This window comes from Scyliorhinus torazame, chromosome 10, assembly GCF_047496885.1.
Source record: "Scyliorhinus torazame isolate Kashiwa2021f chromosome 10, sScyTor2.1, whole genome shotgun sequence".
In the NCBI taxonomy this organism is placed as follows: Eukaryota; Metazoa; Chordata; class Chondrichthyes; order Carcharhiniformes; family Scyliorhinidae; genus Scyliorhinus; species Scyliorhinus torazame.
The window spans coordinates 157,201,571-157,215,743 of record NC_092716.1 but is presented as its reverse complement, the minus strand read 5'-3'; the positions used below and the strand labels follow the sequence as shown (position 1 = coordinate 157,215,743).

The 14,173-nt window shown below is 49.9% G+C and overlaps 1 protein-coding gene across 2 annotated transcripts in view; it reads right to left on the bottom strand.

Moving 5' to 3' along the window:
• dgkza (diacylglycerol kinase, zeta a) overlaps nucleotides 1-14,173 on the bottom strand; it is a 663,976-nt gene that overhangs the window by 521,551 nt on the left and 128,252 nt on the right. The window contains exon 2 of one of the 2 annotated variants that reach the window (XM_072518865.1): nucleotides 452-550. The exons of the other annotated variant lie outside the window; for it this stretch is intronic. Coding sequence (XP_072374966.1) covers nucleotides 452-550 — 99 coding nt within the window. The remainder of the gene's footprint in view (nucleotides 1-451; nucleotides 551-14,173) is intronic. 2 annotated transcript variants of the gene reach the window in all.

Genomic DNA, 14,173 nt, shown 5'->3' with positions numbered 1-14,173 from the left:
AGGTGTTTGAGTTGATTAAATGAATTGCTCTCGATTCCACCCCTTTTCCTCTGGTCAGGGACATGCAGAACACGGGACCGTAATGTCAAAATTAGAACCACAATCAGAGTCTTGCCCAGTGGAAATCTAGAACTCTTGCCCAAAGGGCTATGGATGAATTGTAAACCTGATTTGGTAAGGTTTTATGCTGCCGAGGATGCCCAGGGATGCAAAATGAAGGCGAGTTGATGGAGATCGGTGCACATCATCCAGGTTTGACTCGAGTATAGAACAGAGCTGAGGTGACGTAATCTTGCTCTTGCGGGTGGGAGAAGGGAGATAAGGGTTTGTGACCCAGTCTGATCCCATGCAGCGACCTCTGCGGGAAGAAGCGGATAGGCGGCAGTTTTGTTCTCGAGGCTTTGTGGCGTCAGCAGGCCACTAATGAAAGTGAAAAAAATAACCCACATACTTATACACGATGGAACTGCGCTTTATCTTCCTGGAGCCACGGCGACTCTGCCGCATGCCCATCAAATAAGGAATGACTCCTTTTGGTGGCAGCCGGATTCTGGTGAAAAAATTGATCTTATTACCATGGGAACACCAGGCAGCCATTTGCATGTCGTGGAAGTGGACAGAATTGTTACAGCAACACAGAGTTTTGCTCTATTCCATAGGAATGGCGGAGGGCAGAGTTTACTCTCACACAGCCCCCCCCCCGCCCCCACAGCCCCCTCCCATCCTCACACAGCCCCCTCCCCCACCCAGCACAAACTTGCACAGAAACCCCACCTTTCACTCTCACCCAGGTTCCCCCTTCACAGCCCCACACTCTTACACAGTCCACCCCCGATCTCACACAGACCCCCCCCCCCCCCGGCATAAGGGAAGATGGTGTGAAGACAGTGGTGTAGTGGTAATGTCACTGAACCAGTCATCCAGAGGCCCAGGCTAATGCTCTGGCAACATAGGTTCAAATCCCGCGACGGCAACGAGTGGAATTTAAATTAACTTATTAGCTATTCTCAGCGATGGTGACCATGACAACTGCCATCGATTGTAGTTAAAACCCATCTAATTCACTTAAGTCCGGAAAGAAATCTGCCACCCTGGCCTGGTCAACGCGTGGCTCACCACCAACGTTTTTTAATATAAATTTAGAGTACCCAATTCATTTTTTCGAATTAAGGGGCAATTTAGCGTGGCCAATCCGCCTACCCTGCACATCTTTGGGTTGTGGGGACGGAATCCACGCAATTTGAGGATGAACATAGGAATTCGGAGCAGAAGTAGGCAATCCAGCCCTTCGAACCTGTTCCGCCATTTGACCAGATCCTGGCTGATCTCTTCCTGGTCTCAAATCCACCTCCCTGCCTGTTCCCCATGTCCCTTTAACACATTTTTCAAAATATAAATTTAGAGTACCAATTCTTTTTTTGCCTAATTAAGGGGCAATTTAGGATGGCCAATCTACTTGGTCTCGCCCAAAGATGTGCAGGCTCACGCAGACACGGAGAGAATGTGCAAACTCCACACGGACAGTGACCCGGGGCCAAGATCGAACCTGGGACCTCGGAGCCTTGAGGCAGCAGTGCTAACCACTGCATTGACCCCTAACACATTTTATTTTCATCAGAAATATACTATCTTCCTTTTGAAACCATTTAATGACTCCGATTTCACCACACTATGGAGCAGCGAGTTCCACAAATCACCACCCTCTGCGAGAAGTAATTCCTCCTCATTTCAGTTCTAAATCTACCGCCTCTCAACCTATAAAACTGTGACCTCTCGTTCTAGATTTCCCTACAAGGGGGAACATTTGGTATACATTTAATTTATCAATCCCTTTTAGTATTTTATATACCTCGATCAGATTCCCCCTCATCCTTCTAAACTCCCAACGAGTACAAACCCAAACTGTTTAACCTCTCCTCATAGGTCAACCCTTTCATCCCCGGAATCAATCTGGCGAACCTCCTCTGAACTACCCCAAATGCCACCACATCCTTCCTCAAATAAGGAGACCAAAACTGGATATAATACTCCAGATGTGGTCTCACCAACACCTTATACAGATGGGCAATAAGTTTTGGCCTTGCCAGCAGTACCCAAATCCCATGCACGAATAAAAGCACAGATATACTCGGACTCCATTTTACATATTACATCATCCTGTTTCACATGGACACCTCATTATCTCCATTTTACACAGGCTCACACATTTCTCACACATTGAGGTTTCTGCCTGGCTCTCCTCCCTGACCGGATAGCTGACAACTCATATCATCATCCTTCGGACCAGAGTTAACCCCTTCCTTCTATCCACTAAAAAACTACTTTCTCAAACGTCAAGTTAGAACACGGCTACAAAAGAGGTCATATGGCGGGAGCGAGGGAGTTACCCACTGGAGCAAGGGCAGAGCACAAGTGTTGAAATAGCTGCTGAGCTAGTAAATGAACCACTTTTTGTTGAGAGTCCTTGCTTTTTTTTAAAATTTAAAGCATCCAATTCTTTTTTTCCAATTAAGGGGCAATTTAGCGTGGCCAATTCACCTAGCCTGCACATCATTGGGTTGTGGGGGTGAGACCCACACAAACATGGGGAGAATGTGCAAACTCCACACAGACTGTGACCCAGGGCCGGATTCGAACCCGGGTCCTCAGCGCTGTGAGGCAGCCGTGCTAACCACTGTGCCACCCTGTTGAGAGTCCTTGCTGTCAGGATTTAGGAATCCAACACATTTACAGTATGTAACACTCAGCCTTTTTTTTGTCCATTTGAAAATTAGGCCTTAGCTTCTACTCTAAGGGGCTGGTTTAGCTCAGTGGGCTAGACAGCTGGTTTTATGATGCAGTGCGGGGTTCAATTCCCGTACTAGCTGAGAATTCTGAATTCTCTCTCTCTGTACCCGAACAGGCGCCGGAATGTGGCGACTAGGGGCTTTTCATAGTAACTTTATTGCAGTGTTAATGTAAGCCTACTTGTGACAATAAAGATAATTTACATTTACATTTACTCAGGGAGCAGGAGTGAAGGTAGGTAGGTGCTGGGCCCATAGCCCAAAGATTGATGGATTGAAGATGTTATAACACGACCAGAGGCAACGGGGTCTGTACTATTAGGTTCCCCGTGGCCTCACCGGAGTATGATCTTTCCAGATGAGGGGGCGGAGCTACACACTTAACCAAGGGTGCCCTGGGACATAACCACCCGGGCCCGAGTGTGGGCCGGGTGCAGGAGATCCTTTGGGGAGTAGAATGTGTAGCGAGTAAGTCAAATAAAACCTTTTTGTTCCAATCCGTCATCGCTTCCTCGTGGTCGCTTTCCTGGATCTTACAGAAACTATCTTTCAATCAATAGCATGCAAAACTATGGACCACGTGCTGGAAAATGGGATCAGAATACATAGGTGTTTAATTGCTGACACAGACACTATGGGCCAAAGGACCTCTTTCTGTGCTGTAGAACACTATGACTTTATGGTTGCTGTCTGCTCCAACTCCTCACAAGTTCACCCTCAGCACCCTCTCCCACTACTACCCATCTGCCCTCCACCTCACCATGGTCTTACTTTCAACGCCCTGGTTTTGTTTCTGAAACCCTTGCAATCCATCTGAGCTCCTGACCAGCCAACCTCGCTGCTTCACAACCCTGTGCCTTCCCAGCACAACATCAACCCGTCCCTCTCCCTAGTGTCTCCTTCTAATCCATCACCATCAATCCCCAGTGCTTTCTATTCTCAAATCTTTCCTTCATCTCCAGGTTCCTGGAACTTTGTATTGCTCCCATCAATCCTTATTCCAATCCCACCAATTTGTTTTGTCCACTGCATTACTTCCTTGACCCCCTTGCCAATTCCAGAAGCAAGGGTTCTGCTCCCCACAGCTGCAGAGAACACCCAGTTCAGTCTCCCGCCTTCATCATTGTGCCAAAGGTTGTCGGCATACTCTCAAACTGTCAATTGACAGCAAGGACTGCACAAACAATAATGTCATCCGGCTGAATTCTGGAAAAGGTTAGCTCCAAACCACCAGCCTTGAGCCTATTTTATCTGGCGACCAACACTTCAAGGAAACGTGGATCCTTGGCACGTGGCTCAACCCCAGTATCCGTGGTTACCACATCTGCTTTCTCCACAACATTATCCATCTCTGCCGGATCCTTCCTTCTCCATGGCTCCAATGTTTTTTTAATCCCTTCATGGGATGTGGGCATCGCTGGCTGAGCCAACATGTATTGCCCCTCCTGAGGGCATTTACTATCTTACTAATGCAGATATGGAGTCACATGTAGGCCAGACCAGGTAAGGATGACAGACTTCCTTCCCTAAAGGACATTATGAACAAGATGGATTTTTACAACAGTCAACAGTGGTTTTGTGATCATCATTCGACTTTTATTTCCAGATTTTTATTGAATTCAAATTTCAAGGTGGCATTTGAACCCGGGTCCCCAGATCATTATCCTGGATCTCTGGATTACTAGTCCAGTGACAATACCACTATGCCACTGCCTCCCCTAGGAGCTACCAGGCCATCTCTGCCTCAACCAACCATGAGCGTGTGGTTATTATATTCAAAATCTCCCATTGACGCGGATAGTTTTATTCTTCTCTGCGAGTACCCTCTGCTCTTTAACACCAGACACAGGGTGGCACGGTGGCACAGTGGTTAGCATTGCTGCCTCACAGCTCCAGGCACGTGGGTTCAATTCCTGCCTCAGGTGACTGTCTGTGCGGAGTTTGCATGTTCTCCATGTGTTTGCGTGGGTTTCCTCCGGGTGCTCCGTTTTCCTCCCACAGTCCAAAGATGTGCAGGTTAGGTGGATTGGCCATGCTAATTTGCCCCTTGGTGTCCAAAAGGTAAGGTGGGGTTACAGGGATAGTTTGAAAGTGTGGGTTTAAGTAGGGTGCTCTTTCCAAGGGCCAGTGCAGACTCAAAGGGCTGAATGGCCTCCTTCTGCACTGTAAATTACATGATTCTCTTCACTCCTGTTCCTCTATCAACAATCAGTACCTCATTCAGCAACTCTGCTTCTGTCCTCTAGAAATTCTCCACCCAGAAAATTCTTCCTTTTGCTTTCCTAGCCTGAGCTCTCCATTCTTTTCCCTCTCTCTGCACTCACTTCCTCACTGTTGTAAAGAGACTCCTTTACCATCATACCTGCTCGTCTGTTGGAAAATTAGCAAAACCAGTAACAAATTCTTGCGAGGCACACTTTGTAGTTCTCGGTGTTAAACACACATTCACATTAAACGTTCACACCTACAACTTCCAATTCAGGTTAACCCAACACAGGAAAATGCAGACAATGGAATGTCTGCCTACTTGATGATTTGAAACAGTCCAGGATTGTCCTGTGGAAAAACAACTGGGCATACCTTATATTACATCAACAAGATACAGTGTACAGACTCAGGGTATTGGTACCGCCGATAAGCATCAAACCTTCCAAAGGCCAATTCTGGGTGGTGGTGCTGGTTTTAACATGCACTACCTGGCACAGGGCCAGAGTGCTACATTAAAGGCGCTATATAAATGAATTATGTTGTTCTGATGGCATGTTGATACAAACTGCTGCATTGCTCACTGTGCCAGAATCGGGCAGTTAGTGGCTGTGTTGCCATAACTTTGGAATGTAGCCGATAATGTCGTATCGCTCAGACATCCTGTTCAACCCGCATGCTGATGTGACACGCTCTGGCGGCTGGGCAGGTACCAGTTCAACCTCAGTGAATACATGGTTTTCCAAGGCAGGGCTACTTTCCATAGTTCAGGACCTTTCAGATTTGACGCAATTTTCGATCTCTCAACTGATTAGAAACAGAAAGAGGGAGCAGTTTGCCTAAGAGGTACACCTCACCCTACACACTCCACAATCTGCCCCACCCAGGCTCAGTGAGTATGTGCAGCAGAATTCAAAAGTGGATGAAAACTCAATCATTCTTCCTGTCAGTAAGTGTGTCTGTAACAGTTTCTTCTTGCTCTCTCCATACACATGCACACACCACAATCAATATGCCTTAAAAAATAGTTCGCTCATTTCCAAAGGATCTATTATCTATTCTGTATTTTATCTCAGAACTAAAAGCTGTACATATGCAGTACCTGTGTACAATAAAACTCCCTACACTCAACAAACACACAACAAAGAACTAAAAGCTGTATATACACAGTACCGGTGTACAATAAAACTCCCTACACACAACAAACACACAATAAAGAACTAAAAGCTGTATATACACAGTACCTGTGTACAATGAAACTCCCTACACACAACAAACACACAGCAAAGAACTAAAAGCTGTATATACGCAGTACCGGTGTACAATAATCAAACACAACAAAAAACTAGAAGCTGTATATACACAGTTGCTGTGCCTAATAAAACACCGGGTGGGAGAGATGGTGGCGTAGTAGTAATGTCATTGGACTAGTAATTCTGAGGTCTAGGTTAATCTGGTGAAATGGGTTCAAATCCCACCACAGCAGCTGGTGGAATTTGAATTCAAATAATAAATCTCGGATTAAAAGCTAGTCGCAGCCATGGTGATCTTGAAACTATCATCGATTGTTTCAAAACAAAACCTGTCTGGTTCACCAATGCCCTTCAGGGAAGGAAATCTGCCGTCCTTACCCGGTCTGGCCTACATGCGATTCCAGATCCACAACAATGTGGTTGACTCTTAACTGTCCTCTGAAACGGCCCCACCAGCCACACATTTTATGGGCAATTAGGGATAAACAACACATATTGGCCTCGCCAGCAATGCTCACAAAAAAACATTTTTATATAATAGCTGCAGCCTCCATTTTTTCCAGACAGCAGCTGTTATGGTAATGATTCATTTACATCTCCTCTGGACCCATCATGTTTTTGTACCTGTCCAATTATTACCTCTTTTTTGACTTGCACCATCATCCTGATTGTCATTTAATCTCCCCTGCCTCCCAGCCCATCACAGACCTTTACATATTGTTCTTACTACATCTGTGTATTTGCTTAATATCTGTTACAGCATGGTTTGAACAGTGCCCTTTGGTGTAGTCAACAGTAACCTTCTTTTCTTCACTAAAATCAGCAGACACATATTGGTTTTTGGTTGTCCTATTACACATCGAACCCCCAGAAACAAAACCAATACTTGGTTTGCCTGATCCGCTCCAGTGTTGGTAATGATGTACATTTATAATCCACATTCATGACGTGGATGAAGGGACTCACTGTTCTGTAGCAAAATTTGCTGATAACACAAAGATTGGAAGGAAAGCAAGTTGAGATAAGGATGCAAAGTCTGCAAAGGGATATCGCCAAATCAAGTGAGTTGTCAAATGATGTCCTTTCTTATGTCATGAGGGGTTCAAATGAGAAACTTGTGTAGATGGCAACTATTTGTTTTTTCTTTAAAGAATAAATTACTGTCGACTGTTAAATTTACTGTTTTCTTTTTATATAATTTTGGGGTGTATGTGTTTATGTGGGGGGGGGGGGCTGAATTTATGAGTATGTATTTATTGTTCTCCATTTCCCGGCTCCTTTCCCCGTTTGAAAATCAATAAAAGATGGGTTTTTTTTTTAAGGGAGTGGTCAAAAATTTGGCAGGTGGAATATAATGTGGAACAATGGGAGGTTGTCCACTTTTGGATGGGTAGAATAGATAAAGAGGAAGCTTTTTTTTTTTAAATGGAGAGAGGTTTCAGCATTCCGCAGGACAGAGGAACTTGGGTGTCCTTGTACATAAGTCACAAAAGAAAGTCAGCCTGCAGGTACAGCAAATAATCAGGGAGGCAAATGAATGCTGCCCTTTAATTCAAGAGGATGGAGTACAGCAGGGAGGTCTTTCTGCAGCTGTATTGGTGAAGCCACATCGGGAGTCCTGCGTACAGTTTGGTCTCCTTACTTGAGGAGGGATATTGTTGCATTGGAAGCAGTTCAGAGGAGGTTCATCAGGCTGATTCCTGGGATGGAGGGGTTGTCTATGAGGAAAGATTGAGCAAGTTGGTTCTAAACTCATTGGAGTTCAGAAGAATGAGGGATGATCTTATTGAAACATACAAGATCCTCAGGGGGTTTGACAGGGTGGATGTTGAGAAGATGTTTCTCCTCAGAGGAGAATAATTTAAAAAATAAGGGATGTCACACTTAAGACAGATGAGATGATAGGGTATTTAGAGTCCAAGTTTTATAACACAACAAGAGGCCCTTCGGTCCATTGTGTCTTCTTCTCTTAGAGGATCATTCGTCTTTGGAATTCTCTTCCTCAGAGAGCAGTGGAGGTTGGGCCCTTGAATAAGTTCAAGGCTGAGTTAGACGGATTTTTGATTGAGAGTGCATTCGAGGGTTATGGGGGACAAGTTAGGAAAGTGGAGCTACGGCCTAAATCAGAGCAGCCATGATCTTAGTCAATGGTGGAAGCTTTAAGGTTTTAAGCGTTGAATGGCCTGTTCCAGCTCCTATTTCTTTTTTTTGAAAATATATTAATGTTTTTTTAACAAAACAAAACAATTTTTTCCCCTGACAAACAATGAACCCCCCTCCCCCGTAACAAAATAACACAAGATCGCCCTGAGCAAGATATATACATGGTAAGATGAAATATTTACAGAGCTTTATATACTGGCTCTTGCCCGTTCGTGCCAGTTTCCCCCACCCTCCATGTTATCCCCCGCTTGTCCGCCCCCTCAAACAATCTCTCGTTCCCCCCTCCCCTCCCCCCCCAGGGTTGCTGCTGCTGACCAACCTTCCTCGAACACTCCACGAGGTAGTCTAGGAACGGTTGCCACCGCCTGTAGAACCCCTGCGCAGACCCCCTTAAGGCAAACTTAATCCTTTCCAACTTTATGAACCCAGCCATGTCGTTTGTCCAGGCCTCCACTCTAGGGGGCTTCGCCTCCTTCCACATTAGCAAGATCCTTCGCCGGGCTACTAGGGACGCAAAGGCCAGAATGCCTTAGTAGCTCCCTAGGTTTGGCAGCGCCAGCCCTCCTCGGTCACTACTGCGCTCCAAGTACCCTCTCCTTACCCTCGGGACAATTTCTTTCGCCTCCTGCACTCCTGGCTCGTCCACTACTCCAAATATTGCTAGCCCCCAGCTTGGCTTGACCCGGACTTCCACCACCTGAGATATTGCTCCCGCCACTCCTCTCCAGAACCCCTCCAGTGCCGGGCATGACCAAAACATATGGACATGGCTCACCAGACTCCCTGAACACCTTGCACATCTGTCCTCTACCCCAAAGGACCTACTCAACCTCGCCCCCGTCAAGTGCACTCTGTGGACCACCTTAAATTCTATCAGGCTGAGCCTGGCACATGAGGAGGAGGAATTGACCCTACCCAGGGCATCAGCCCACAAACCTTCCTCGATCTCCTCCCCCAACTCCTCCTCCCATTTACCCTTCAACTCTTCTGCTAGCGCTTCCCCCTCTTCTTCCATCTCTTGGTGTATTGCCGAAACCTTGCCCTCCCCGACCCATACACCCGAGATCACCCTGTCTTGAATTTCCTGTGTCGGGAGCAGAGGGAATTCCCTGACCTGTCGCCTCACAAAAGCCCTCACCTGCATATATCTGCATGCATTTCCCGGGGGTAGCTCAAACTTCTCCTCCAGTGCCCCTAGGCTCGCAAATGTCCCGTCGATGAACAGGTCCCCCATTCTTCTAATCCCCGCCCGGTGCCAGCCCTAGAACCCCCCGTCCATCTTCCCCGGGACAAACCGGTGGTTACCCCTGATCGGGGACCACACCGAGGCTCCCACTGCACCCCTATGCCATCTCCACTGGCCCCAGATCCTTAACGTTGCCGCCACCACCGGGCTCGTGGTGCACTTTGATGGCGAGAGCTGCAACGGCGCCGTCACCAGCGCCCCCAAGCTCGTTCCTTTGCAGGACGCCATCTCCATCCTCTTCCATGCCACCCTCTCCCCCTCCATAACCCACTTACGGATCATCGCCACGTTTGCTGCCCAGTAGTAGCTCCCTAGGTTTGGCAGCGCCAGCCCTCCTCGGTCCCTACTGTGCTCCAAGTACCCTCTCCTTACCCTCAGGGTTTTGTTCGCCCACACAAACCCCATAATACTCCTACCTACTCTCTTGAAAAAGCCTTTGGTGATCACGATGGGGAGGCACTGGAACACAAACAAAAACCTCGGCAGGACCACCATTTTTACCGACTGCACTCTACCCGCCAACGAGAGGGGCAACATGTCCCATCTTTTGATGTCCACCTCCATTTGGTCCACCAACCTCGTCAGATTCAGTTTGTGTAGGGCCCCCCAGCTCCTGGCTATCTGGATCCCGAGATACCGAAAACTCCCCTCCGCCCTCCTCAGCGGTAGGTCCCCTATCCCTCTTGCTTGGTCCCCTGCCTGGAGTTCAAAAAGCTCGCTTTTCCCTACATTGAGCTTATAGCCCGAGAACTCCTCAAACTCCCTCAAAGTCTGCATGACCTCCACCATCCCCTCCATTGGGTCCGCCACGTACAGCAGCAGGTCATCCGCGTATAGCGACACCCGATGCTCTTCCCCCCCGCGGACCACCCCCCTCCATTTATTGGACTCGCTCAGTGATATGGCCAAGGGTTCGATCGCCAATGCAAACAACAGGGGGGACAAAGGGCACCCCTGCCTCGTTCCTCGGTACAGCCAAAAGTACTCCCACCTCCGCCGGTTCGTCACCACACTCGCCACTGGGGCGCTGTAGAGGAGCTTAACCCGGCTAATAAACCCTCCCCCGAACCCAAACCTACGCAACATCTCCCAGAGGTACTCCCACTCAACTCGGTCAAAGGCCTTTTCCGCGTCCATGGCTGCCACTATCTCCGCCTCTCCCTCCTCCGATGGCATCATTATCACGTTTAAGAGCCGCCGCACATTCGTATTTAATTGCCTGCCCTTTACAAATCCCGTCTGGTCCTCGTGTATCACCCCCGGGACACAGTCCTCAATCCTCGTGGCCAGCACCTTTGCCAATAGCTTAGCGTCCACATTGAGGAGCGAAATCAGCCTGTACGATCCACATTGCAATGGGCCCTTGTCTCGCTTCAGTATCAAGGAAATTGTCGCCTCCGACATTGTCGGGGGCAGGGACCCCTCCTCTCTTGCCTCGTTAAAGGTCCTCACTAGTAACGGGGCCAACAGGTCCGCATACCTTCTATAAAACTCCACCGGGAATCCGTCCGGCCCCGGGGCCTTCCCCGCCTGCATGCTCCCCAAACCCTTACTCAGCTCCTCCAACCCGATTGGTGCCCCCAAACCAGCCACCTCTTGGTCCTCCACCCTCGGGAACCGCAGTTGGTCCAGGAATCTTCCCATCCCCTCTTCTTCCCCTGGGGGCTGGGATCTGTACAGCTCTTCGTAGAAGGCTTGAAATACCTTATTTATTTCCGTTGCACTCTGGACCATAGCTCCCCCACCATCTTTGACTCCCCCTATTTCCCTCTCTGCCACCCTCTTACGGAGCTGGTGTGCCAGCATCCGACTGGCCTTTTCCCCGTGCTCGTAGGTCGCCCCCTGCGCCTTCCTCCCGTGTCTCCGCCTTCCCCGTGGTCAACAGGTCAAACTTCGTCTAGAGCCGTCGCCTTTCCCCAAGTAATCTTTCCTCCGGGGCCTCCGCGTATCTCCTGTCCACTCGCAAAATCTCCCCCACTAACCTCTCCCTTTCCATGCCCTCTGTCTTCTCCCTATGAGCCCTGATGGAGATTAGCTCTCCCCTGATCACCGCCTCCCATACCACCCCCACTCGCACCTCCCCATTGTCGTTGGCCTCCAAGTACCTTTCAATACACCCCCTTACCTTACCACACACCACCTCATCAGCCAGCAGTCCCACATCCATCCGCCACAGCGGGCATTGGTCCCTCTCCTCTCCCAGCCCCACTTCCACCCAGTGCGGGGCATGGTCCGAAACGGCTATGGCCGAATACTCCGTCCCCTCCACCCTCGGTGGATAAGCGCCATGCCCAGCACAAAGAAGTCTATCCGGGAGTATGCCTTGTGCACGTGGGAGAAGAAAGAAAATTCCCTGGCCCGCGGTCTTGCAAACCTACATGGGTCCACTCCCCCCATCTGGTCCATAAACCCCCTGAGCACCCTGGCCGCCGCCGGCCTCTTTCTCGTCCTTCATCTGGAGCGGTCTAGTGCTGGGTCCAGCACTGTGTTGAAGTCCCCTCCCATTATCAGTCCTCCTACCTCCAGGTCCGGAATGCGCCCCAACATGCGCTTCATAAATCCAGCATCATCCCAGTTCGGGGCGTATACATTTACCAACACCACCCACGTCCCTTGCAACCTACCGCTCACCATCACGTATCTCCCTCCATTGTCCGCTACGATAGTCTTGGCCTCAAATGACGCATGTTTTCCCACCAGAATTGCCACCCCTCTGTTTTTCGCGTCCAGTCCCGAGTGGAATACCTGTCCTACCCATCCCCTTCTTAATCTAACCTGGTCCGCCACCTTCAGGTGTGTCTCTTGGAGCATAGCCACATCTACTTTCAGTCCCTTCAAGTGCGCGAACACTCGAGCCCTCTTCACCGGTCCGTTCAGGCCCCTCACGTTCCACGTTATCAGCCGGATTGGAGGGGCTCTCATCCAACCCCCCCCCCCCCGCGCCGACTAGCCATCTCCTTTTCTGGGCCAGTCCCGTGTCCCCGTCTCCCTCACCTCCATCCCGGCCACCTCTTCTGTGTCCCATTCCCTTTCGGCCAGTGCAGCAGCAACCCTGTTCCCCCCCCCCCCCCCCCCCCCCCCGCTAGACCCCTGGCTAGCTTTTTTGCTCCCCCCATATCACTCCCGTAAGTCAGCTGACGCCTGCTGACCCCAGCTTCCCCCGCCATTCCTTTGACCCCCCCCCCCCCCCCCGTGTGGGAATCTCCCCATCAGTAGATGTTCCTATGCTCCCCCCTCCCACCTTTCTTCCCGCACGCGGGAGAAAAACCCTGCACTTTCCAGAGCCTGCCCTGCCCCCCCCGACGCAGCTTCTGTTGCGGCCTTGTCTCTCATCCCCAGCCCATATAACATTCCCTGCGCGTGCTTACCCCCCTATATACAACCGCCATCATACTTCAACCCTCAAATACCCCCCACCCTCGCAAACCCTCAATTAGAGTCCAACTTTTCAGTTAATATAAAGGTCCATGCGTCTTCAGGCATTTCGAAGTACTGGTGTTGGCCGTTATATGTGACCCACAGTCGCCCTGGCTGCAACATTCCAAATTTCACTCTTTTCCGATGCAGCACCGCTTTGGCCCGGTTGAAACCCGCTCAGCGACCCCATGCTCCAATCCGGGTATATTCTGATCTCAGCATTGTCCCACTTGCTGCTCCGTTCCTTCTTGGCCCATTTCAGGACCCTCTCTCTATTTGTGAACCGTTGAAATCTCACCACCATCGCCCTTGGCGGCTCGTTTGCTTTGGGCTTCCTCGCCAGCACCCGGTGCGCCCCTTCCAGCTCCAGCAACCCCGGGGGGGCCTCCGCGCCCATCAGCGTGCCCGCATATGCCGCGGCGTCGGCCCCCTCCACTCCTTCTGGGAGACCCAGGATCCTCAAATTGTTTCTCCTCAACCTGTTCTCCAGGTCTTCGAGTCTTCCCGCCCACGTCTTGTGTAGCGCCTCGTGCCGCTCCACTTTCACCGCCAGGCCCAAGAGCTCGTCCTCATTCTCACTCACTTTGTCCTGGATCTCCTGGATCTTTACCTCGTGGGCTTTCTGGGTTGCACCAAGTCCTTCAATTAATGCCAGCATCGGCGCCACCATCTCCTTGCGCAGCTCCTCGAAGCAGCGCTTAATGAATTCTTGCATCTCTTCTTTGTCCCCGTCCGCCGCAATTTTGTTTATTTTACCCTTCTTCTCCTGCGCCGTTTTTTTGGCCGTTTCGCTGCGGGTCCGGTCCATACAGGTTAGTGGGGGACCCCTCTCCTCTCTTCCCCACGGGTTGGCTGTGTAAAAAATCCCGTTGGGGCTCTTCTATCGAGCCAGAAAGTCCGTCTTCGGGGGAGCTGCCGATTTGTGCGGCTTAGCTCCGCATAGCCGCAACTGGAAGTCCAGCTCCTATTTCTTATGATCTAATGATCTTATGGTTACCTGGCAACAGCTGGCCCCTGTCTGCCATCTGATGGCAACTCAGATGCCAAAGCCCAAGATGTCATATGTGGTAACAGTTCTTAGCCACTGGCTTTATCTTATGCAA